General features: G+C 47.1%; 1 protein-coding gene across 2 annotated transcripts in view; it reads left to right on the forward strand.

Annotated features, from left to right (window-relative positions):
- Window positions 1-24,904, forward strand: part of LOC146005651 (alanine aminotransferase 2-like) — a 149,221-nt gene that overhangs the window by 56,857 nt on the left and 67,460 nt on the right. For both annotated transcript variants that reach the window (XM_083145042.1, XM_083145043.1), the window contains 2 exons: window positions 11,793-11,901; window positions 13,637-13,773. In XM_083145042.1, coding sequence (XP_083001168.1) covers window positions 11,793-11,901; window positions 13,637-13,773 — 246 coding nt within the window. The remainder of the gene's footprint in view (window positions 1-11,792; window positions 11,902-13,636; window positions 13,774-24,904) is intronic.

A 24,904-nucleotide genomic window follows, 5' to 3' on the forward strand; every position in this document is an offset into this window, starting at 1 on the left:
GTCCTCCCTCCCAGGTGGCTGCGCTGTGTACTGTATGTAATGTGACACGTGGTCTGTGTAATAACTCCTGTATATCACTACAGTCCTCTCCTTATACCCATCTGTCCTCCCTCCCAGGTGGCTGTGTACTGTATGTAATGTGACACGTGGTCTGTGTAATAACTCCTGTATATCACTACAGTCTTCTCCTTATACCCATCTGTCCTCCCTCCCAGGTGGCTGTGTACTGTATGTAATGTGACACGTGGCCTGTGTAATAACTCCTGTATATCACTACAGTCTTCTCCTTATACCCATCTGTCCTCCCTACCAGGTGGCTGCACTGTGTACTGTATGTAATGTGACACGTGGCCTGTGTAATAACTCCTGTATATCACTACAGTCTTCTCCTTATACCCATCTGTCCTCCCTCCCAGGTGGTTGCGCTGTGTACTGTATGTAATGTGACACGTGGCCTGTGTAATAACTCCTGTATATCACTATAGTCCTCTCCTTATACCCATCTGTCATCCCTCCCAGGTGGCTGTGTACTGTATGTAATGTGACACGTGGCCTGTGTAATAACTCCTGTATATCACTACAGTCTTCTCCTTATACCCATTCGTCCTCCCTCCCAGGTGGCTGCGCTGTGTACTGTATGTAATGTGACACGTGGCCTTTGTAATAACTCCTGTATATCACTACAGTCCTCTCCTTATACCCATCTGTCCTCCCTCCCAGGTGGCTGCGCTGTGTACTGTATGTAATGTGACACGTGGCCTGTGTAATAACTCCTGTAAATCACTACAGTCTTCTCCTTACACCCATCTGTCCTCCCTCCCAGGTGGCTGTGTACTGTATGTAATGTGGTCTGTGTAATAACTCCTGTATATCACTACAGTCCTCTCCTTATACCCATCTGTCCTCCCTCCCAGGTGGCTGCGCTGTGTACTGTATGTAATGTGACACGTGGCCTGTGTAATAACTCCTGTATATCACTACAGTCTTCTCCTTATACCCATCTATCCTCCCTCCCAGGTGGCTGCGCTGCGTACTGTATGTAATGTGACACGTGGCTTGTGTAATAATTTCTGTATATCACTACAGTCTTCTCCTTATACCCATCTGTCCTCCCTCCCAGGTGGCTGCGCTGTGTACTGTATGTAATGTGACACGCGGCCTGTGTAATAACTCTTGTATATCACTACAGTCCTCTCCTTATACCCATCTGTCCTCCCTCCCAGGTGGCTGCGCTGTGTACTGTATGTAATGTGACACGTGGCCTGTGTAATAACTCCTGTATATCACTACAGTCTTCTCCTTATACCCATCTGTCCTCCCTCCCAGGTGGCTGCGCTGTGTACTGTATGTAATGTGACACGTGGCCTGTGTAATAACTCCTGTATATCACTACAGTCTTCTCCTTATACCCATCTGTCCTCCCTCCCAGGTGGCTGTGTACTGTATGTAATGTGACACGTGGCCTGTGTAATAACTCCTGTATATCACTACAGTCTTCTCCTTATACCCATCTGTCCTCCCTCCCAGGTGGCTGTGTACTGTATGTAATGTGACACGTGGTCTGTGTAATAACTCCTGTATATCACTACAGTCTTCTCCTTATACCCATCTGTCCTCCCTCCCAGGTGGCTGTGTACTGTATGTAATGTGACACGTGGCCTGTGTAATAACTCCTGTATATCACTACAGTCTTCTCCTTATACCCATCTGTCCTCCCTCCCAGGTGGCTGGACTGTGTACTGTATGTAATGTGACACGTGGCCTGTGTAATAACTCCTGTATATCACTACAGTCCTCTCCTTATACCCATCTGTCCTCCCTCCCAGGTGGCTGTGTACTGTATGTAATGTGACACGTGGCCTGTGTAATAACTCCTGTATATCACTACAGTCTTCTCCTTATACCCATCTGTCCTCCCTCCCAGGTGGCTGTGTACTGTATGTAATGTGACACGTGGCCTGTGTAATAACTCCTGTATATCACTACAGTCTAACTCCTTATACCCATCTGTCCTCCCTCCCAGGTGGCTGTGTACTGTATGTAATGTGACACGTGGTCTGTGTAATAACTCCTGTATATCACTACAGTCTTCTCCTTATACCCATCTGTCCTCCCTCCCAGGTGGCTGTGTACTGTATGTAATGTGACACGTGGCCTGTGTAATAACTCCTGTATATCACTACAGTCTTCTCCTTATACCCATCTGTCCTCCCTCCCAGGTGGCTGCACTGTGTACTGTATGTAATGTGACACGTGGCCTGTGTAATAACTCCTGTATATCACTACAGTCCTCTCCTTATACCCATCTGTCCTCCCTCCCAGGTGGCTGTGTACTGTATGTAATGTGACACGTGGCCTGTGTAATAACTCCTGTATATCACTACAGTCTTCTCCTTATACCCATCTGTCCTCCCTCCCAGGTGGCTGTGTACTGTATGTAATGTGACACGTGGCCTGTGTAATAACTCCTGTATATCACTACAGTCTAACTCCTTATACCCATCTGTCCTCCCTCACAGGTGGCTGTGTACTGTATGTAATGTGATACGTGGCCTGTGTAATAACTCCTGTATATCACTACAGTCCTCTCCTTATACCCATCTGTCCTCCCTCCCAGGTGGCTGTGTACTGTATGTAATGTGACACGTGGTCTGTGTAATAACTCCTGTATATCACTACAGTCTTCTCCTTATACCCATCTGTCCTCCCTCCCAGGTGGCTGTGTACTGTATGTAATGTGACATGTGGCCTGTGTAATAACTCCTGTATATCACTACAGTCTAACTCCTTATACCCATCTGTCCTCCCTCCCAGGTGGCTGTGTACTGTATGTAATGTGACACGTGGCCTGTGTAATAACTCCTGTATATCACTACAGTCTTCTCCTTATACCCATCTGTCCTCCCTCCCAGGTGGCTGTGTACTGTATGTAATGTGACACGTGGTCTGTGTAATAACTCCTGTATATCACTACAGTCTTCTCCTTATACCCATCTGTCCTCCCTCCCAGGTGGCTGTGTACTGTATGTAATGTGACACGTGGCCTGTGTAATAACTCCTGTATATCACTACAGTCTTCTCCTTATACCCATCTGTCCTCCCTCCCAGGTGGCTGCACTGTGTACTGTATGTAATGTGACACGTGGCCTGTGTAATAACTCCTGTATATCACTACAGTCTTCTCCTTATACCCATCTGTCCTCCCTCCCAGGTGGCTTTGCTGTGTACTGTATGTAATGTGACACGTGGCCTGTGTAATAACTCCTGTATATTACTACGGTCCTCTCCTTATACCCATCTGTCCCTCCCAGGTGGCTGCGCTGTGTACTGTATGTAATGTGACACGTGGCCTGTGTAATAACTCCTGTATATCACTACAGTCCTTTCCTTATACCCATCTGTCCTCCCTCCCAGGTGGCTGCGCTGTGTACTGTATGTAATGTGACACGTGGCCTGTGTAATAACTCCTGTATATCACTACAGTCCTCTCCTTATACCCATCTGTCCCTCCCAGGTGGCTGCACTGTGTACTGTATGTAATGTGACACGTGGCCTGTGTAATAACTCCTGTATATCACTACAGTCTTCTCCTTATACCCATCTGTCCTCCCTCCCAGGTGGCTGCGCTGTGTATTGTATGTAATGTGACACGTGGTCTGTGTAATAACTCCTGTATATCACTACAGTCCTCTCCTTATACCCATCTGTCCTCCCTCCCAGGTGGCTGCGCTGTGTACTGTATGTAATGTGACACGTGGCCTGTGTAATAACTCGTGTATATCACTACAGTCTTCTCCTTATACCCATCTGTCCTCCCTCCCAGGTGGCTGCGCTGTGTACTGTATGTAATGTGACACGTGGCCTGTGCAATAACTCCTGTATATCACTACAGTCTTCTCCTTATCCCCATCTGTCTTCCCTCCCAGGTGGCTGTGTACTGTATGTAATGTGACACGTGGTCTGTGTAATAACTCCTGTATATCACTACAGTCTTCTCCTTATACCCATCTGTCCTCCCTCCCAGGTGGCTGTGTACTGTATGTAATGTGACACGTGGCCTGTGTAATAGCTCCTGTATATCACTACAGTCTTCTCCTTATACCCATCTGTCCTCCCTCCCAGGTGGCTGTGCTGTGTACTGTATGTAATGTGACACGTGGCCTGTGTAATAACTCCTGTATATAACTACAGTCTTCTCCTTATACCCATCTGTCCTCCCTCCCAGGTGGCTGCGCTGTGTACTGTATGTAATGTGACACGTGGTCTGTGTAATAACTCCTGTATATCACTACAGTCCTCTCCTTATACCCATCTGTCCTCCCTCCCAGGTGGCTGTGTACTGTATGTAATGTGACACGTGGTCTGTGTAATAACTCCTGTATATCACTACAGTCTTCTCCTTATACCCATCTGTCCTCCCTCCCAGGTGGCTGTGTACTGTATGTAATGTGACACGTGGCCTGTGTAATAACTCCTGTATATCACTACAGTCTTCTCCTTATACCCATCTGTCCTCCCTACCAGGTGGCTGCACTGTGTACTGTATGTAATGTGACACGTGGCCTGTGTAATAACTCCTGTATATCACTACAGTCTTCTCCTTATACCCATCTGTCCTCCCTCCCAGGTGGTTGCGCTGTGTACTGTATGTAATGTGACACGTGGCCTGTGTAATAACTCCTGTATATCACTATAGTCCTCTCCTTATACCCATCTGTCATCCCTCCCAGGTGGCTGTGTACTGTATGTAATGTGACACGTGGCCTGTGTAATAACTCCTGTATATCACTACAGTCCTCTCCTTATACCCATCTGTCCTCCCTCCCAGGTGGCTGCGCTGTGTACTGTATGTAATGTGACACGTGGCCTGTGTAATAACTCCTGTAAATCACTACAGTCTTCTCCTTATACCCATCTGTCCTCCCTCCCAGGTGGCTGTGTACTGTATGTAATGTGACAGGTGGTCTGTGTAATAACTCCTGTATATCACTACAGTCCTCTCCTTATACCCATCTGTCCTCCCTCCCAGGTGGCTGCGCTGTGTACTGTATGTAATGTGACACGTGGCCTGTGTAATAACTCCTGTATATCACTACAGTCTTCTCCTTATACCCATCTATCCTCCCTCCCAGGTGGCTGCGCTGCGTACTGTATGTAATGTGACACGTGGCCTGTGTAATAACTCCTGTATATCACTACAGTCTTCTCCTTATACCCATCTGTCCTCCCTCCCAGGTGGCTGCGCTGTGTACTGTATGTAATGTGACACGCGGCCTGTGTAATAACTCTTGTATATCACTACAGTCCTCTCCTTATACCCATCTGTCCTCCCTCCCAGGTGGCTGCGCTGTGTACTGTATGTAATGTGACACGTGGCCTGTGTAATAACTCCTGTAAATCACTACAGTCTTCTCCTTATACCCATCTGTCCTCCCTCCCAGGTGGCTGTGTACTGTATGTAATGTGACAGGTGGTCTGTGTAATAACTCCTGTATATCACTACAGTCCTCTCCTTATACCCATCTGTCCTCCCTCCCAGGTGGCTGCGCTGTGTACTGTATGTAATGTGACTGTAATGTGACACGTGGCCTTTGTAATAACTCCTGTATATCACTACATTCCTCTCCTTATACCCATCTGTCCTCCCTCCCAGGTGGCTGCGCTGTGTACTGTATGTAATGTGACACGTGGCCTGTGTAATAACTCTTGTATATCACTACAGTCTTCTCCTTATACCCATCTGTCCTCCCTCCCAGGTGGCTGTGTACTGTATGTAATGTGACACGTGGCCTGTGTAATAACTCCTGTATATCACTACAGTCTTCTCCTTATACCCATCTGTCCTCCCTCCCAGGTGGCTGTGTACTGTATGTAATGTGACACGTGGTCTGTGTAATAACTCCTGTATATCACTACAGTCTTCTCCTTATACCCATCTGTCCTCCCTCCCAGGTGGCTGTGTACTGTATGTAATGTGACACGTGGCCTGTGTAATAACTCCTGTATATCACTACAGTCCTCTCCTTATACCCATCTGTCCTCCCTCCCAGGTGGCTGTGTACTGTATGTAATGTGACACGTGGCCTGTGTAATAACTCCTGTATATCACTACAGTCCTCTCCTTATACCCATCTGTCCTCCCTCCCAGGTGGCTGCACTGTGTACTGTATGTAATGTGACACGTGGTCTGTGTAATAACTCCTGTATATCACTACAGTCCTCTCCTTATACCCATCTGTCCTCCCTCCCAGGTGGCTGCACTGTGTACTGTATGTAATGTGACACGTGGTCTGTGTAATAACTCCTGTATATCACTACAGTCTTCTCCTTATACCCATCTGTCCTCCCTCCCAGGTGGCTGCACTGTGTACTGTATGTAATGTGACACGTGGCCTGTGTAATAACTCCTGTATATCACTACAGTCCTCTCCTTATACCCATCTGTCCTCCCTCCCAGGTGGCTGTGTACTGTATGTAATGTGACACGTGGCCTGTGTAATAACTCCTGTATATCACTACAGTCTTCTCCTTATACCCATCTGTCCTCCCTCCCAGGTGGCTGTGTACTGTATGTAATGTGACACGTGGCCTGTGTAATAACTCCTGTATATCACTACAGTCCTCTCCTTATACCCATCTGTCCTCCCTCCCTCCCAGGTGGCTGTGTACTGTATGTAATGTGACACGTGGCCTGTGTAATAACTCCTGTATATCACTACAGTCTAACTCCTTATACCCATCTGTCTTCCCTCACAGGTGGCTGTGTACTGTATGTAATGTAATACGTGGCCTGTGTAATAACTCCTGTATATCACTACAGTCCTCTCCTTATACCCATCTGTCCTCCCTCCCAGGTGGCTGTGTACTGTATGTAATGTGACACGTGGTCTGTGTAATAACTCCTGTATATCACTACAGTCTTCTCCTTATACCCATCTGTCCTCCCTCCCAGGTGGCTGTGTACTGTATGTAATGTGACACGTGGCCTGTGTAATAACTCCTGTATATCACTACAGTCTAACTCCTTATACCCATCTGTCCTCCCTCCCAGGTGGCTGTGTACTGTATGTAATGTGACACGTGGCCTGTGTAATAACTCCTGTATATCACTACAGTCTTCTCCTTATACCCATCTGTCCTCCCTCCCAGGTGGCTGTGTACTGTATGTAATGTGACACGTGGTCTGTGTAATAACTCCTGTATATCACTACAGTCTTCTCCTTATACCCATCTGTCCTCCCTCCCAGGTGGCTGTGTACTGTATGTAATGTGACACGTGGCCTGTGTAATAACTCCTGTATATCACTACAGTCTTCTCCTTATACCCATCTGTCCTCCCTCCCAGGTGGCTGCACTGTGTACTGTATGTAATGTGACACGTGGCCTGTGTAATAACTCCTGTATATCACTACAGTCTTCTCCTTATACCCATCTGTCCTCCCTCCCAGGTGGCTTTGCTGTGTACTGTATGTAATGTGACACGTGGCCTGTGTAATAACTCCTGTATATTACTACGGTCCTCTCCTTATACCCATCTGTCCCTCCCAGGTGACTGCGCTGTGTACTGTATGTAATGTGACACGTGGCCTGTGTAATAACTCCTGTATATCACTACAGTCCTCTCCTTAAACCCATCTGTCCTCCCTCCCAGGTGGCTGCGCTGTGTACTGTATGTAATGTGACACGTGGTCTGTGTAATAACTCCTGTATATCACTACAGTCTTCTCCTTATACCCATCTGTCCTCCCTCCCAGGTGGCTGCGCTGTGTACTGTATGTAATGTGACACGTGGCCTGTGTAATAACTCCTGTATATCACTACAGTCCTCTCCTTATACCCATCTGTCCTCCCTCCCAGGTGGCTGTGTACTGTATGTAATGTGACACGTGGTCTGTGTAATAACTCCTGTATATCACTACAGTCTTCTCCTTATACCCATCTGTGCTCCCTCCCAGGTGGCTGTGTACTGTATGTAATGTGACACGTGGCCTGTGTAATAACTCCTTTATATCACTACAGTCCTCTCCTTATACCCATCTGTCCTCCCTCCCAGGTGGCTGCGCTGTGTACTGTATGTAAAGTGACACGTGGTCTGTGTAATAACTCCTGTATATCACTACAGTACTCTCCTTATACCCATCTGTCCTCACTCCCAGGTGGCTGCGCAGTGTACTGTATGTAATGTGACACGTGGCCTGTGTAATATCTCCTGTATATCACTACAGTCCTCTCCTTATACCCATCTGTCCTCACTCCCAGGTGGCTGCGCAGTGTACTGTATGTAATGTGACACGTGGCCTGTGTAATATCTCCTGTATATCACTACAGTCCTCTCCTTATACCCATCTGTCCTCCCTCCCAGGTGGCTGTGTACTGTATGTAATGTGATACGTGGCCTGTGTAATAACTCCTGTATATCACTACAGTCCTCTCCTTATACCCATCTGTCCTCCCTCCCAGGTGGCTGTGTACTGTATGTAATGTGACACGTGGCCTGTGTAATAACTCCTGTGTATCACTACAGTCCTCTCCTTAAACCCATCTGTCCTCCCTCCCAGTTGGCTGCACTGTGTACTGTATGTAATGTGACACGTGGCCTGTGTAATAACTCCTGTATATCACTACAGTCTTCTCCTTATACCCATCTGTCCTCCCTCCCAGGTGGCTGCGCTGTGTACTGTATGTAATGTGACACGTGGTCTGTGTAATAACTCCTGTATATCACTACAGTCCTCTCCTTATACCCATCTGTCCTCCCTCCCAGGTGGCTGTGTACTGTATGTAATGTGACACGTGGCCTGTGTAATAACTCCTGTATATCACTACAGTCCTCTCCTTATACCCATCTGTCCTCCCTCCCAGGTGGCTGTGTACTGTATGTAATGTGACACGTGGTCTGTGTAATAACTCCTGTATATCACTACAGTCCTCTCCTTATACCCATCTGTCCTCCCTCCCAGGTGGCTGTGTACTGTATGTAATGTGACACGTGGCCTGTGTAATAACTCCTGTATATCACTACAGTCCTCTCCTTATACCCATCTGTCCTCCCTCCCAGGTGGCTGCGCTGTGTACTGTATGTAATGTGACACGTGTCCTGTGTAATAACTCCTGTATATCACTACAGTCTTCTCCTTATACCCATCTGTCCTCCCTCCCAGGTGGCTGCGCTGTGTACTGTATGTAATGTGACACGTGGTCTGTGTAATAACTCCTGTATATCACTACAGTCCTCTCCTTATACCCATCTGTCCTCCCTCCCAGGTGGCTGTGTACTGTATGTAATGTGACACGTGGCCTGTGTAATAACTCCTGTATATCACTACAGTCCTCTCCTTATACCCATCTGTCCTCCCTCCCAGGTGGCTGCGCTGTGTACTGTATGTAAAGTGACACGTGGTCTGTGTAATAACTCCTGTATATCACTACAGTCCTCTCCTTATACCCATCTGTCCTCACTCCCAGGTGGCTGCGCTGTGTACTGTATGTAATGTGACACGTTGCCTGTGTAATATCTCCTGTATATCACTACAGTCCTCTCCTTATACCCATCTGTCCTCACTCCCAGGTGGCTGCGCAGTGTACTGTATGTAATGTGACACGTGGCCTGTGTAATATCTCCTGTATATCACTACAGTCCTATCCTTATACCCATCTGTCCTCCCTCCCAGGTGGCTGTGTACTGTATGTAATGTGACACGTGGCCTGTGTAATAACTCCTGTATATCACTACAGTCCTCTCCTTATACCCATCTGTCCTCCCTCCCAGTTGGCTGCACTGTGTACTGTATGTAATGTGACACGTGGCCTGTGTAATAACTCCTGTTATCACTACAGTCTTCTCCTTATACCCATCTGTCCTCCCTCCCAGGTGGCTGCGCTGTGTACTGTACGTAGTGTGACACGTGGCCTGTGTAATAACTCTTGTATATCACTACAGTCTTCACCTTATACCCATCTGTCCTCCCTCCCAGGTGGCTGTGTACTGTATGTAATGTGACACGTGGCCTGTGTAATAACTCCTGTTATCACTACAGTCTTCTCCTTATACCCATCTGTCCTCCCTCCCAGTTGGCTGCACTGTGTACTGTATGTAATGTTACACGTGGCCTGTGTAATAACTCCTGTATATCACTACAGTCCTCTCCTTATACCCATCTGTCCTCCCTCCCAGGTGGCTGCGCTGTGTACTGTATGTAATGTGACACGTGGCCTGTGTAATAACTCCTGTATATCACTACAGTCTTTTCCTTATACCCATCTGTCCTCCCTCCCAGGTGGCTGTGTACTGTATGTAATGTGACACGTGGCCTGTGTAATAACTCCTGTATATCACTACAGTCCTCTCCTTATACCCATCTGTCCTCCCTCCCAGGTGGCTGCGCTGTGTACTGTATGTAATGTGACATGTGGCCTGTGTAATAACTCCTGTATATCACTACAGTCTTCTCCTTATACCCATCTGTCCTCCCTCCCAGGTGGCTGTGTACTGTATGTAATGTGACACGTGGCCTGTGTAATAACTCCTGTATATAACTACAGTCCTCTCCTTATACCCATCTGTGCTCCCTCCCAGGTGGCTGCATCGTGTACTGTATGTAATGTGACACGTGGCCTGTGTAATAACTCCTGTATATCACTACAGTCCTCTCCTTATACCCATCTGTCCTCCCTCCCAGGTGGCTGTGCTATGTACTGTATGTAATGTGACACGTGGTCTATGTAATAACTCCTGTATATCACTACGGTCCTCTCCTTATACCCATCTGTCCTCCCTCCCAGGTGGCTGTGTACTGTATGTAATGTGACACGTGGCTTGTGTAATAACTCCTGTATATCACTACAGTCCTCTCCTTATACCCATCTGTCCTCCCTCCCAGGTGGCTGTGTACTGTATGTAATGTGACACGTGGCCTGTGTAATAACTCCTGTATATCACTACAGTCTTCTCCTTATACCCATCTGTCATCCCTCCCAGGTGGCTGCGCTGTGTACTGTATGTAATGTGACACGTGGTCTGTGTAATAACTCCTGTATATCACTACAGTCCTCTCCTTATACCCATCTGTCCTCCCTCCCAGGTGGCTGTGTACTGTATGTAATGTGACACGTGGCCTGTGTAATAACTCCTGTATATCACTACAGTCTTCTCCTTATACCCATCTGTCCTCCCTCCCAGGTGGCTGTGTACTGTATGTAATGTGACACGTGGCCTGTGTAATAACTCCTGTATATCACTACAGTCCTCTCATTATACCCATCTGTCATCCCTCCCAGGTGGCTGCGCTGTGTACTGTATGTAATGTGACACGTGGCCTGTGTAATAACTCCTGTATATCACTACAGTCTTCTCCTTATACCCATCTGTCCTCCCTCCCAGGTGGCTGCGCTGTGTACTGTATGTAATGTGACACGTGGACTGTGTAATAACTCCTGTATATCACTACAGTCCTCTCCTTATACCCATCTGTCCTCCCTCCCAGGTGGCTGCGCTGTGTACTGTATGTAATGTGACACGTGGACTGTGTAATAACTCCTGTATATCACTACAGTCCTCTCCTTATACCCATCTGTCCTCCCTCCCAGGTGGCTGCGCTGTGTACTATATGTAATGTGACACGTGGTCTGTGTAATAACTCCTGTATATCACTACAGTCCTCTCCTTATACCCATCTGTCCTCCCTCCCAGGTGGCTGCGCTGTGTACTGTATGTAATGTGACACGTGGCCTGTGTAATAACTCCTGTATATCACTACAGTCCTCTCCTTATACCCATCTGTCCTCCCTCCCAGGTGGCTGCGCTGTGTACTTACCCCGATCTGCTGGACAGCGCTCACTTCCCAGTCGATGCTAAGTGCAGGGCCCGAGCGCTCATGGAGGAACTGGACAATGGATCTGTGGGTCAGTGGGGTTATGGAAGGAATCACTAATCACTTTGACATGAGGGAGTCGGAAACATTATTGTGGCACATGTATATCCGTGGCTGCTTCTGTGTCGGGAAGTAACATTCCTATGGAAGCCACGCTGTGTCATAGGGGCTAATTCATGTATTATGTCTGTATGCAGGTCACTGGCTGCTTCTGCTTGTAGCCCACAATTCCTTACACCGCAGTTCTGATTAACCACTGGAGAGGTCAATCACTAGGTGCATATATACAATCACGTTATCGTGTATGTAAGATATGTGATGGATCGTCAGCTCACGTGGGCCCGGTGTTGTCTCCTGTAATACGCAACTTAGGGGGAAATTTACTAAGAATACGAATACGAAAATTTGTATTCTTAATATGAATGCATACCACTATCATCGGCGTCATATGGCATTTTACGAATTTGTATTCCAAAATATTCCAAATATTGGGCACAAAATAAGTAGGGGTCCCCCTGTATTTTAAAAACCAGCACCAGGCCCAACCAGCCAGCAGGGTAATGCCACAGCCGGGGGGAGACTTTTTATTAAATGCCTAGCGGCTCCTGATTGGCCCGCTAGGTGTCACTAAGCGGCCAATAGCGGCATTCAGGAGGAGGATCGGCACGATGTAAACAAAGTCATTGTGCGGCTTCTCCTCAGCTCGGTGGCTTGGGTTTAGCCTTTTGATTTTTTTGCCAAGACCTGGGGATGCCTACATGGAACCAAGAGGACCGATCTATGCTGGAGGAGCCTTGTAAGTATAATTTCCTTCCACAGGTACCCCTATGGATTTCTTCAGGACCGCACGGATGGAAGGCGACCTACGGGCTCAAGATAGGTAGGTATCAGTATGTGTGGGCTATGTATGTAATAAAGTTTTAATATTCTGGTGTATGTGTGTGTTTATTTTACTATTTGTATTGCTGTGGAACTGCAAGTTCCAGTGGGCCCTTTAATGCCCCGCATGCTGGGACATGTGGTTCTCCAAGTCCCTGTATGTGGTGGAGGCTTGATGGGACTCCTAGTTCCACAGCAATATACAATATTTTATGCTTCAGCCTGTGTAGTTAAACTCTGGAGGGGGGACCCTTTCATTGGGGGTACCCCAGGACCCCTGCCCAAGCTGACCGGTTAGGGGGTTAATGCTTTGCTTGGGGGGACTTGTATAAAAAGTCTTCCCCCGGTTGGGGCATTACCCTGCTGGCTGGGTGGGACTGGTGCTGGTTCTTAAAATACGGGCGACCCCCTACTCATTTTTCCCCTTGTATATTGGGAAACCGGACCGGCCATTGGGCCCAGGGGCGGATTGGGATGGAAAACCAGCCCTGGAAATCTGGGAAAGCAGTCCTACAAAAGGGGTGGGGCCAATAAAGGGGGTGGAGTCTTTAAGGGCCATGTAGGGGGGAAGGAAGGTAGGGGAGCCCTTCTCAAAAGCAATAACCCCCTCTAGCCTTATATAACACACTTTACGACTGGGCCTAAAAATGATCCCTACCACTGTGATATGGCCTCCCCCTCCTTTATCCAAATGTCACCAATAATCTAATCGAATCTAATATATATATATGTGTGTGTGTGTGTGTGTGTGTGTGTGTGTGTGTGGTAAGAGCCAGCAGAGATACCCCATGAGCCAGGTGGAGACCCTGCGCTTGGTAATACCATTACAGTAGAGCAGAGGACAGGCTCCGGGGATTACTGGTCATCTTTCCCTTGTTTCTCTGCAGGCAGCTACAACCTATTCATGTACATTGGGAAGACCCTGCCCAGCAAGATCGCTAACTTCATAAAGAAGAGGGATGGAGGGGTCCCCTGTGACCCCAGAAACATTATTGTATCCAGTGGAGCCTCACAAGCTGTCGTGGTGAGTCAGTTACCCCACCAGGGCGGCTGATTGGCATCTCCGGCATTTCCCAGATGAGCTGATGGGCATGGGATCACCCTATGGCTCTGAGCATTTGGGCTGCTGGGTGATTAGTGACCACCAGGTGGGGCAGACAAGGTGATTCCCCCGAATTCCCCCGCCTAATGGAGCCCCCTGCAGCAAACATTTACCAGGCCCATTCTGACCCCACCTGGTCGGCACTCGGCAAGGGTGCGGTGCCAGGTGTTAATGCCGCTTTAATATAACCAAGAACAATAAGTGAAAAGCGCAGGTTACGTGTTATGTCTGTAACCAGTGTACCTTTTATTCATAGCTACGTGCGAACAAAACGTAGCGCAACGTAACGTACCTTTATCGTGTATTATACACGGAAGAACCAATGCATTAATAAGAGATCCCGGTACTCTTTACCTAGAAGGGCGCCAGCGATTGAAATCGCGGTGATCGGGGGTAAAAATCGTGGTGATCGCGGGCATCGCGGGTAAATCGGGATGGCCGCGATGACCGGGATCACCGCGATTTTCCCATAGGGAACAATGTTAAAACGGCAGATTGACCGCGATTTTACTGTTAAATGCCTCAATGGACCCGATTTGGGGCCAAATTGGCCAAATTAACCCTTAAATGTCCCCCCACATTTTTAACGCCACCCCACGATCCACGCCAACCCGAAGCGTGGCGAGCGCAGCGGTACGCGTCCTCCGACCTTTTCATGCCCTACTATCCACTAGGGCGTGGTGTGAGAATATAATAGTGTGGCGAGCGCAGCGAGCCACCGAGCCAGAAGCGTGGCGAGCGCAGCGAGGGGACGCGGATACGTTCACAGGTAGACGCGTCCCCTCGCGGGCTTCACAGGTGTCCGCGTCGCCACGGACACCTGTGAAGCCCGCGAGGGGACGCGCATAACTGTGAAGGTATCCGCGTCCCCTCGCGGGGCTCGCTGCGCTCGCCACGCTTCGGGCTCGGTGGCTCGCTGCGCTCGCCAGACTATTATATTCTCACACCACGCCCTAGTGGATAGTAGGGCATGAAAAGGTCGGAGGACGCGTACCGCCACCCCTCGCGGGCTCGCTGCGCTCGCCACGCTTCGGGTTGGCGTGGATCGTGGGGTGGCGTTAAAAATTTGGGGGCACATTTAAGGGTTAATGGGCTCTGTGGCCCATTTAACATTGATTCCTATGGCCAAATCGGGTGGATTGAGCCATTTAACAGTAAAATCCGGTCCATCGCGCCTTTTAACATTGATTCCTATGGGAAATCGTGAGCATCGCGTCGCGGGCATCGCGGGTACATTTATGGCCGGCCGCGACGCGACCGACACGATTTTCATGTTTAACATTGGTTTCAATGGGAAATCGCGGGCATCGCATCGGTCGCGTCGCGGCCATACATAAATGTACCCGCGATGCCCGCGACGGGCGCCCTTCTAGGTAAAGAGTACCGAGATCCCTTCGCAGTACTTTGTCTCTAATCTGCGAATACACCTTTAAGGACAATGTCCGTAATATACCTTTATCGCTATATGCGAATAACAGACGAGACCACAGTATAAAGGTGCGGAGACAGAAACTCCGTAAATAATGTATTTAGTCCCTAATGGACAAAAGGGGATTACAGAAATAAGAAAAACAGGTATAACACGTAATGCAATCGTCTAACAATAAATACAATAATCAAGCTCTACTAGGGGAAGAAAAACAGACACAGGATACAATCAGCCAACAATACAATAAAAGCAAGTATAGTGAATGCAACCGTTTACCGTCTCATCAAATATGCGCAGCGCAGTCCGGTCGGAGCTCACTATGTTCAGGTTTGAACTATAGTCCGGTCAATGGTCAGGGAAAAGAAGATGTGCCGAAGTGACCAAGGCCGCCCTGGGTCACCTATCTTATAGGGTCAGAAAGGGGAGGTCAAAGGCCATTCCTATTGGTCAGGGTTCGTATGTCAAGTCCTCTGTGATTGGGGTAAAATGATGCACCTGGTTTGGATAGGTGCAGGGGAGTGACCTTTGGAGTCCTTTGTCTGTTGGTATCGTCGTCAGGGGTTGTAAATAGCAGTAAGAACCGGTTACAACTAGATTCTTTTGTTATACACTTTTTAACAGAAACAGTCTTGGGAATATGGATTTTGTCCATAACTATCGGACCGTATGAATTGCGAAATATTCGCAATGACCGGAATACTGCGCATAAGAAATGGAACGTAACGGTACTAAACATTATACAGACGGATGTATGTAATGCTAACTAAGCTATGTGTGGTGCTCTAAACCTTTAACTATATTTTATTTAGTGTAAGTATGTTATTATGAATTTATGTGTAATAGTATGGCTGCGCTTCTGGTCCACTTTGTCACACAGACTCGGGTATGGAAACTTTATTTGCGCAACTCTGCGAACCAAAATGGCGGCCATACTATCCTAAAATGGCGTGTGTGCAACTCGACTTTAACAGTCCACCCTTTGACAGTAAATATAAAACTGTCACAGTACAAACATTTTACATAACAATACAGAAATTCATAATCCTAATCAGAGAAATTGGGATCCGTGAATTAAACATATAAGGGGAGTAAACCATCTGCTCTTTGGCCGATCCAGGATCATGGATAAACGATGGGCCGCATTTATCCCGAACAATCTACTCAGGGTGACGAAGGATAATGTACAATTTTTGGGATAAAAATAAAAACAAGGGAGGTTACAACATATACACTTTCACAAATATGGTTTCTTGAAAGGGTGGTGGTTTTGATTCTAGGGTCATATACCAAACCCTGGTCTTCCTCTGCATCTCTCGTTCTTACACTCATGATTTCAGTACGTTTTGTCTTTCCCCGGGTCACCACTTTTAAACATTTAAACAATAACACAAAGACTATGATTGCACCACCGATACAGAGGAGGAGTTTTCCGATGTTAGCTATGATTCCTTGCGCCCATTCTCCTAAACCGGAGAACCAGTGCATTGGGTTCAACCAGGAGGTCCATTCACTGACCTTATCACCTATTTCTGCCAGGCTGATATTGTGTTCCCTTCTAAATTCCCATTTAAGCTGAAGAATCTCATCCATCCGATGATCGATGATTTCTTCTGGGTCTTCAGTATTGTTGGTGATGTATGTACAACATTTCACCCCAAACTGTGTGGAGAGGGTGACACAATATCCTCCTGTCATGGCTGTCAGATAGTTCAACACCATCCGATGTTGTACTAGCTCTCTTTTATATGCTTGTAACTCTCTCCCAGTGTATCTGAAGGTGTCATCATAAATCTCAGTGATATCTACCAAGCTTGCTAATGCTTGGATATACTTAAAATTTATGACTCCTCTGGCGGTATGGGTGATATCTAATGCAATGAGGAGTTGGATACCGAATGATTCGTGTATCAATTCAGAAGCTAGGGGTTCTTTTTTGATTGTTAAATCCCTTTTATGGATTTGGTCATAATGGGTATGAGTGTAAGGAGGAGGTACACCTCTGTGTATGCTTACCATTTCATCATGTGTAAGGGTCATCACTTCAGGTAACACTCTACTTAAATAACAAATTCCCACGTAGTTCATGGAGAGCCATTTGTACGCCCTTCTACCACAAATATAATAAACGTCGTCAGGGAGGAAATAAGGGACAGAGTATTTCATGATTTTGTCACACATTATCCATAAGAACATTCCCGTCCCCTGCTCCCTGACTTGTTCCTCACAAGTTTCTGGCTGTAGGGTCATGTTACAATAACCGGCTGATACTCTGCCGGCCATCATTTTACTTTTCTTCACAGTGTAGACATATTTATAGTGTCTCCCACTGGTGCAGATTTTTAACAATAATTCCTTATCAATAGGCTCTCCATCTGGACGCTGGGAGTAAGTTATTGTCTGGTTGTGCCATGTCACTTCCCAATTACCAGTCATTCTGGAACTAGAGAAGTTCATACATTCCAGGGACTTATCCACTTGGTATGGGTGTAATCTAAGACTAGGGGACCTGGTATACAGGTATCTCTTATCCAGTGGCCTCCCTTTATTTAAGACGCTTATCTCAGAGATGTTAAGCGGGTATGGGACTAGGCCTACGCTACTTCTTTTATGTAGTACTTGTGAACACACCCAGCATTCTGTTTGGTTTAAGACCTTACCCACTAGTGAGTGGTAATCACTCAAGGGATGTCTGCCCGTAGTTGCCTTACTCATCGACTGACATCGCTGGATGCATTCCTCTTCCATTTTCGGCTGACAGTATCTACAGACACAGTACTCACCAGACAATAACTCATCACATTGCCCTTGAACTACGTTTTCCTCATACCTTTTACCTTCTCCTGTTATGGGTAAAGTATCAAGCTGGTTTAGGGATTCTACTTCACCCATATCTGGGTCCATTATTACACTGTCAGAACTCCGTTCCGATCGCTCTAGAGTGTGGCAGCCACCGAGTATCCTTGAATGAAGTAGAGGAAACAGGAAGAAAACAAAGAAATAGATATATAACTGTGAACCTGTTGCTTGGAGTCCTTCCATCATCTCTACCAGGGGACTTTTATTTGCTCTGCTCTTTGACCTTTGCTCGCTCAGGTTGCTTGACCTTGGCTGCCTTTAAGTCTTCCCGGAACAATGCTTCTAGCGATACTTCTTCTCTTTCGCTCTCTGCACACGGGAACTCTGGGTTATTGGCTTTCTTGCAGTGGGACGAATGTATCCAAGTCTCTCTCTCTGCGACTTTAATCGATTGTAGTGCTGGTCAACAAAACTTGGTACGGTCCTTCCCAACGGTCTATCAAACAACCTGAGCGTAAAAGATTTCGGATCATAACAAAGTCTCATGGTTTAAGATTATGACAGTTCTCGATAGGCATATCAGGTGTCAATAAATTCAGCTCCTTTTGTTGTTTCCTTAGCTGTTTGTTTAGCTTTAGGATATACTGTACAGTTAGCTCATTGTTACACTTGAGATCATCCTGTGGGTCTATCATGATGTGTGGCTGCCGACCAAACAATATCTCGAAGGGGGACAGGTTGAGCGGAGCCCTGGGAGTGGTCCTAATGCTATACAGCACAATGGGCAGTGCCTCTGGCCATAACAACCCTGTTTCAGCCATAACTTTACCCAATTTGTTCTTAATAGTATCATTCATTCTCTCAACTTTGGCGCTCGCCTGGGGACGATATGGAGTATGAAGTTTACTATTAATCCCCCGGAGTTTACACATGATTTGGAAGACCTCTCCTGTGAAATGAGTGCCTCTGTCACTCTCGATGACCATATCTACAGACAAACTCTTGACATATTTTCTTTGCTGTAAAGGTAGCAGTGTTGGAGGCAGCGGGGAAAGCCTCCACCCAGCTGGAAAACATGTCAACACATACTAATACATATTTCAAATTTCTACAGGGTGGTAACTGTATGAAGTCGATTTGTATTACCTGGAAAGGGCCTTCTGTAGGAGGGATGTGGGATGGCTCTGTTGGGATGGCTTTTCCAATGTTCTTCCTCAAACAGGTGAGGCATGACATTGCCACTCTACCTGCTTGAGAAGCGAACCCTGGTGCACACCAGTAGGCCTTTACCAGCTTGCACATACCTTCCTTCCCAAGATGTGTCAGCCCATGGGCCGCCTCGGCTAGACTAGGAAGGTATGCCCTGGGGGCCACTGGTTTCCCATGTCCATCTCTCCAAAGTCCGGTGGACTCTTGGCCACATCCCTTCGACTTCCATACTGCTCTTTCCTGTGGGGAACACAAATTCTGCATGTCTATCAGTTTGGATGTGGATACCATGTTCAGTGTACAGAGGTTTGTAGGATGGGTGGAAATATTTACAGGGCATGCGTCCCTTTTCGCTGCCTCATCAGTGCGGCTGTTACCAAGGGACACCGGGTCCTTCTCTGATGTGTGAGCTTTGCACTTGATAACAGCCACTCTGTCTGGGAGCTGGATAGCTCCCAGAAGTCTTCTAATGTATGTCGCATGCGCCACTGGTGTGCCAGCCGCCGTCATGAAATTTCGGAGGCGCCATAGGGCTCCAAAATCATGTACTACTCCGAAAGCATATCTGGAGTCGGTATATATGTTAACTGATTTTCCTTTGGCCAGTTCACATGCTCTGGTCAGTGCCACCAGTTCCACTACTTGTGCTGAGTGAGGTGGTCCTAAGGGTTCAGCTTCCACAATACCTTCTCCATCTACTACCGCGTAGCCTGTGCACAGCTCTCCCGTTTCCGTTTGTCTATGACAGCTACCATCAGTAAATAAGGTTATGTCTACCTCACTTAATGGGCTGTCGCTTATGTCAGGACGTGCTGTAAAGGTCTGATTCAGGTAGGTCATGCAATCATGCTTGTCCCCACCCTCACTAAACTCTGCCTTACCATATTCAGCAACATTCCCATCACCCTCCACCCTTTGTGCCTTGGAGGGCACATGAGGAAGGAATGTGGCTGGGTTTAGTGTGTTGCATCTTTTGATGGTAATATTTACTGGGGCCATCAGCGCCAGTTCCCACTTGGTGAACCGTGCTGAGGACACATGTCATGTTTGTGCAGAATTTAGGAGGGCAGAGACAGCATGGGGAGCATGAACAGTTAAATTGTGTCCCAACACCACATCCTCACTCTTGTTTACTAGTTGTGCTATCGCAGCCACACTTCGTAAGCAAGTTGGGAGTGAGCGTTCTACTGTGTCCAGCTGGCCTCTGTAGTACGCTACTGGTCGATTGGCATCATGCTTTTGAACAAGTACTCCTGCCGCACACCCAGCTGATTCAGTTCCGTACAGTTCAAAGGGTTTCCCATAATCTGGCATTCCCAGTGCTGGGGCCTTTGTTAGGCTCGCCTTTAGTTCCTCGAAAGCCAGCTCAGATTCCTCAGTATGAGAGACCCGGTCTGGCTTAGTTGAGGAAACCATCTCTTGTAGTGGTAATGCCAGAATAGAGAATCCTGGGATCCAATTGCGACAGTATCCACACATGCCTAGGAACGTATGGATCTGGTGCTGGGTCTGTGGCAGTGCCATGTTTCGAATCGCTTGGATTCGGTCGTCGGTGAGGTGTCTCAGCCCTTGGGTAAGGCATTGGCCCAGATACTTAACCCTGGTCTGGCATAATTGTAGCTTATCCTTTGATACTTTATGTCCTGTCTCTGAGAGATGCATCAGCAGCTGTCTAGTGTCATCCACTGATGACTCCAGTGACTCAGAACACAACAATAAGTCATCGACATATTGTATTAGTATCGAACCACTCATGGGTTGAAAGGACTGTAAACAATCATGCAAGGCCTGGGAGAAGATGCTGGGGCTGTCTATGAATCCCTGGGGGAGTCGTGTCCAGGTATACTGTACTCCTCTGTAGGTAAAGGCGAACAGATACTGGCTGTCAGGGTGTAAAGGGACAGAGAAAAACGCAGAACACAAATCAATGACTGTGAAATGAGTACAGTGAGGTGGTATTTGCATCAAGATGACAGCTGGGTTTGGCACTACGGGGAATTGGCTCTCAACTACTTTGTTTACCCCTTTTAGATCCTGCACTAGTCTGTAGCCCCTCCCCCCGCTCTTTTTCACAGGAAAGATGGGACTATTGGCCGTGCTGGAAGTTCTAACTAGGATTTCTTGTTGGAGCAATCGCTGGATCACTGGGTATACTCCTAGTTCAACTTCGGGTTTTAAAGGGTATTGCGGTATTTTTGGGGCTATCCTGCCTTCTTTTAAGCGGATCTCTACTGGAGCTACATTTGCCATCAGCCCAGCATCCTGTCCATCTTTAGTCCAAAGGGAACTCGGTATTTGTGCTGTAATTTCAGCTACCCTAGATGGATTTGACTCTGCAACAGTGGAATACAACATTAGTCTCTGAGGACTGTCCAGCATATCTTGCACTTCTTGTGTAAGATTTCTAGGAGTGTCCAGAAATACCCCATCGGGGGTGCAATAGATGACACATCCCATTTTACATAGTAAATCTCTGCCCAGGAGGTTAGTCGGGGCCGCTGCAGCCAACAGAAAAGAGTGTTTGGTATGCAGAGGCCCGATTGTAACCTCCGCTGGTTTCGTCAGTGGGTAATGTTGTATTTTTCCTGTTACCCCAATTGCTGCTACTGATTGGTCAGTGAAACCCAAGTGAAGAGGTGTGTTGAGAACAGATCTGGCCGCCCCTGTATCACCCAAAAAGGTTTGCCTTACTCGAGCTATGTCAACCTTTACCTGAGGTTCCTCTCTAAGGTGTTGTGTTAATCTAACTGGCTGTAGGATACAGGTATGACCTGTTTCCTATTGTCTTACCTGGGTTGCCCTTAGTACCGTGTCAGCCATCAGATGGGGAGGAGGCATGTTGCGTGACCGGTCTGTCTCCTCCCATTGTCTAGGGTTTGGGTATCTCCGCGTCTCACCCTGGTGAGGCTCCCAGTCTCGCTTATGTGTTTGGTAACTCCTAGGGTTTCCTGATTTGCATCGATTTGCAAAGTGTCCCTCCCTATTGCAGTTGTAGCAAATTATTGGCTTTCTACCTGTGTCTCTGGTGTTCTGATGGTGTGGGGTCTTGTTAGGGGCCTTACTGAAATCTTGGATGCTAACCGCCATTAGTTTTTCGGTTTGCATCTCTCTGTTTTTTTATATGTTTTTGTCATGGTCTACAGCAGATTCCCGTAGGGCATCTACTGTCATTCCTCGCCAATTTGGGAACGATGTCTGGACCCTGGTCCTCAATTTCTCTCTCAGCCCCTCCACTAACACAGAGACAACCATCTCCCTCAGGTGTGGGTTATCCTTAGGATCGGCGACACCAGTGTGTTTTGATACCGTCATCAAACCCCGGTTGAAATATTCGCTAACTGCTTCACCATCTTTTTGTTTGATAGTGAATATCTTGCTATATTCCACTGCTGCAGGAAAATATACCCCCAACTGTAGGTTTATTAGGCGTATATTTTCCTGGTTGACCTCATCATTTATTTCCTTGTCGGCTCTCAACCCGCTATCCTGAATAAATTTCAAGATTTCGATGTGAGTAGGGAGACAGGCCCTCAACATGATTCTCCAATCCTTGTTGGTGGGTTCATCAGAGTTTCCCAGATCCCTTACAAATTTCTGACATAATGTCAGATCTTTCCTAGGATCAGGGAAATCTGAAATGATGGACCGCAGTTCTAACCGTGTCCATGGGTTTAGCATGGTCATCTTTCTGGTAGGTATCACACCCTCTCTGTCTGCCTTACCATAAGGAACCTCCAGCGTGCGTACAGGGTATGTTTGCACCACATTCGCATTACTGGGTCCTGGCGTGGGGTTGTCTGTGTTGTGTAGTGCTTTCTTACCTGGGTCCAAGACTATGCTGTTGGCATCAGCCGTCTCCTCTCCATGTGCAGGGGCCTCAGCAGCAGGTTTTGCCGGTTCAGCTTTTCCCTCAAGCATATTAATTGCATGGGAGACGGCCAGTGCCAACAGCTGCTCGTTTTCTTCTCGGGTTTCCTTATAAGGGGATAAGACAGGGTACAAGTTAGCAACTGTTACATTATTACTCATGTCTTCCTTATTAGTTATTAACCCCTTCGGCACATATGGGGGTGGGGGAGTTGTTGCTGCTGCGGTTGCATTCTTATTGTGGCTGATTGTATCTGGTACTGCCAGACATCTGATTCCCCATTGTTCCTGTCCTTCCTTCTGCCACAATTTGAGAATTTCTATGTGCTTCACTCTCTTCTTACGACTGGAGAGTAGACATATTTCATCTTTTACTGCCGATAAGATTTCTGGATCAAAGCTACCAACACTGGGAAATTCTAACTTGCTGCCTTGTGTCATTCTTTTCCATTTCTTTTGGTAAACAACTGCTCGTTCACCGTGCCTACAGCACATTATGAAAGCCGCTGACCCTTTGGGTCGGCTAGCTTCCTCCCTAACTGACTCGGTATCCCTGTGTGACCTGTTAATTCCCATTGTTACAGGAATAAAAGTTCACAGCTAGCAGAAACCGGAGGGCCGTTTATCAGTGAGTCACTCCCAAATCACTCCTTCTCCACAAAATGGCACTATTCCGCAATTAAGCGTGAAGCCCACTATGCGAGGTAATGTACTCAATCACCAAGTCTTTCAACTAGTAGCGAACTACTAGTCAACTTGCAAGGTGCGGCCAGATTTTTTTTTTTTCAGGACACAACAAAACTGGTTTTTCCTGTATCCCAAAAAAAACTGGTATTTCTAAAGCAGCTGATCGGATCACTGGGTTCCGATTTAGCTTCTTGTACCCTCCCGGTGGATCAAAATAGGTAGTTCCACGGAAGGGGCAGTTCCTATGGGCACGCCGTCACGTGCACCTTGTCCTACACCGGACTGTCCTACACCGGACAATGATTCCTGTCCTACCCTGGACTGCGCTGAGTCGTGTCGTCACACACCCGTTCACCTCAGTTTTGTTTCACACTGGGTGCTAGTTACACCTTGGTCTTATGCTTACTTGAAATATTTCTGTACAGAAAAATCTTCCCAGGCTGGTAGCTTCTCACTAGGTACTTATGCAGGTATAAATCCCCTTTTAAATAGCTATAGGAATCTATTAAAATAATGCTTGAGTTGCTTGTTTATGAGAAAATGAACAAAAAAGAAAAACTTATTTTCTCTTATTAATCACCGCTTTATCCACAGTATATTACTATACTGTTTTAAATAAAGCTAGTGATTTAATACTGTTCACCTTTGAGTTCCTATGTGTGCTGCATGTGCAGCGCCAATGAACAGCCACGTGTGTACGTGTGTTTTGTTAAACCTGTTCACAGGCCGCCGATGAATCGGCCACCCACGTGTTCTACAGTGTATTTGCAAGGTTGCGCTCGGGTTTCGCTATACGCAGTAATTGCGCATAAATATGGAATAAATCCCTTAACTTCGTCCGAAAGTTACGTATCAAGATGCGAAATAAATCCTGCACTCAATCCGTAAATCACGTACAAAGATGCGAAAATTTCCCGATGTGAGCACGTGCGCGCGCACCTTGCGTAATACACAATAGACACTTTACGTTACTGTAAAAGGCCCAGAACTTATCGCCACGTGGCGGAGTCCCTGGCCCTGCAGTAACTAACACTAAAAGTTATAGTTTTGCACAGAGGGGATCCT

The sequence above is a fragment of the Crinia signifera genome, chromosome 5 (assembly GCF_055691185.1).
Source record: "Crinia signifera chromosome 5, ASM5569118v1, whole genome shotgun sequence".
NCBI lineage: Eukaryota > Metazoa > Chordata > Amphibia > Anura > Myobatrachidae > Crinia > Crinia signifera.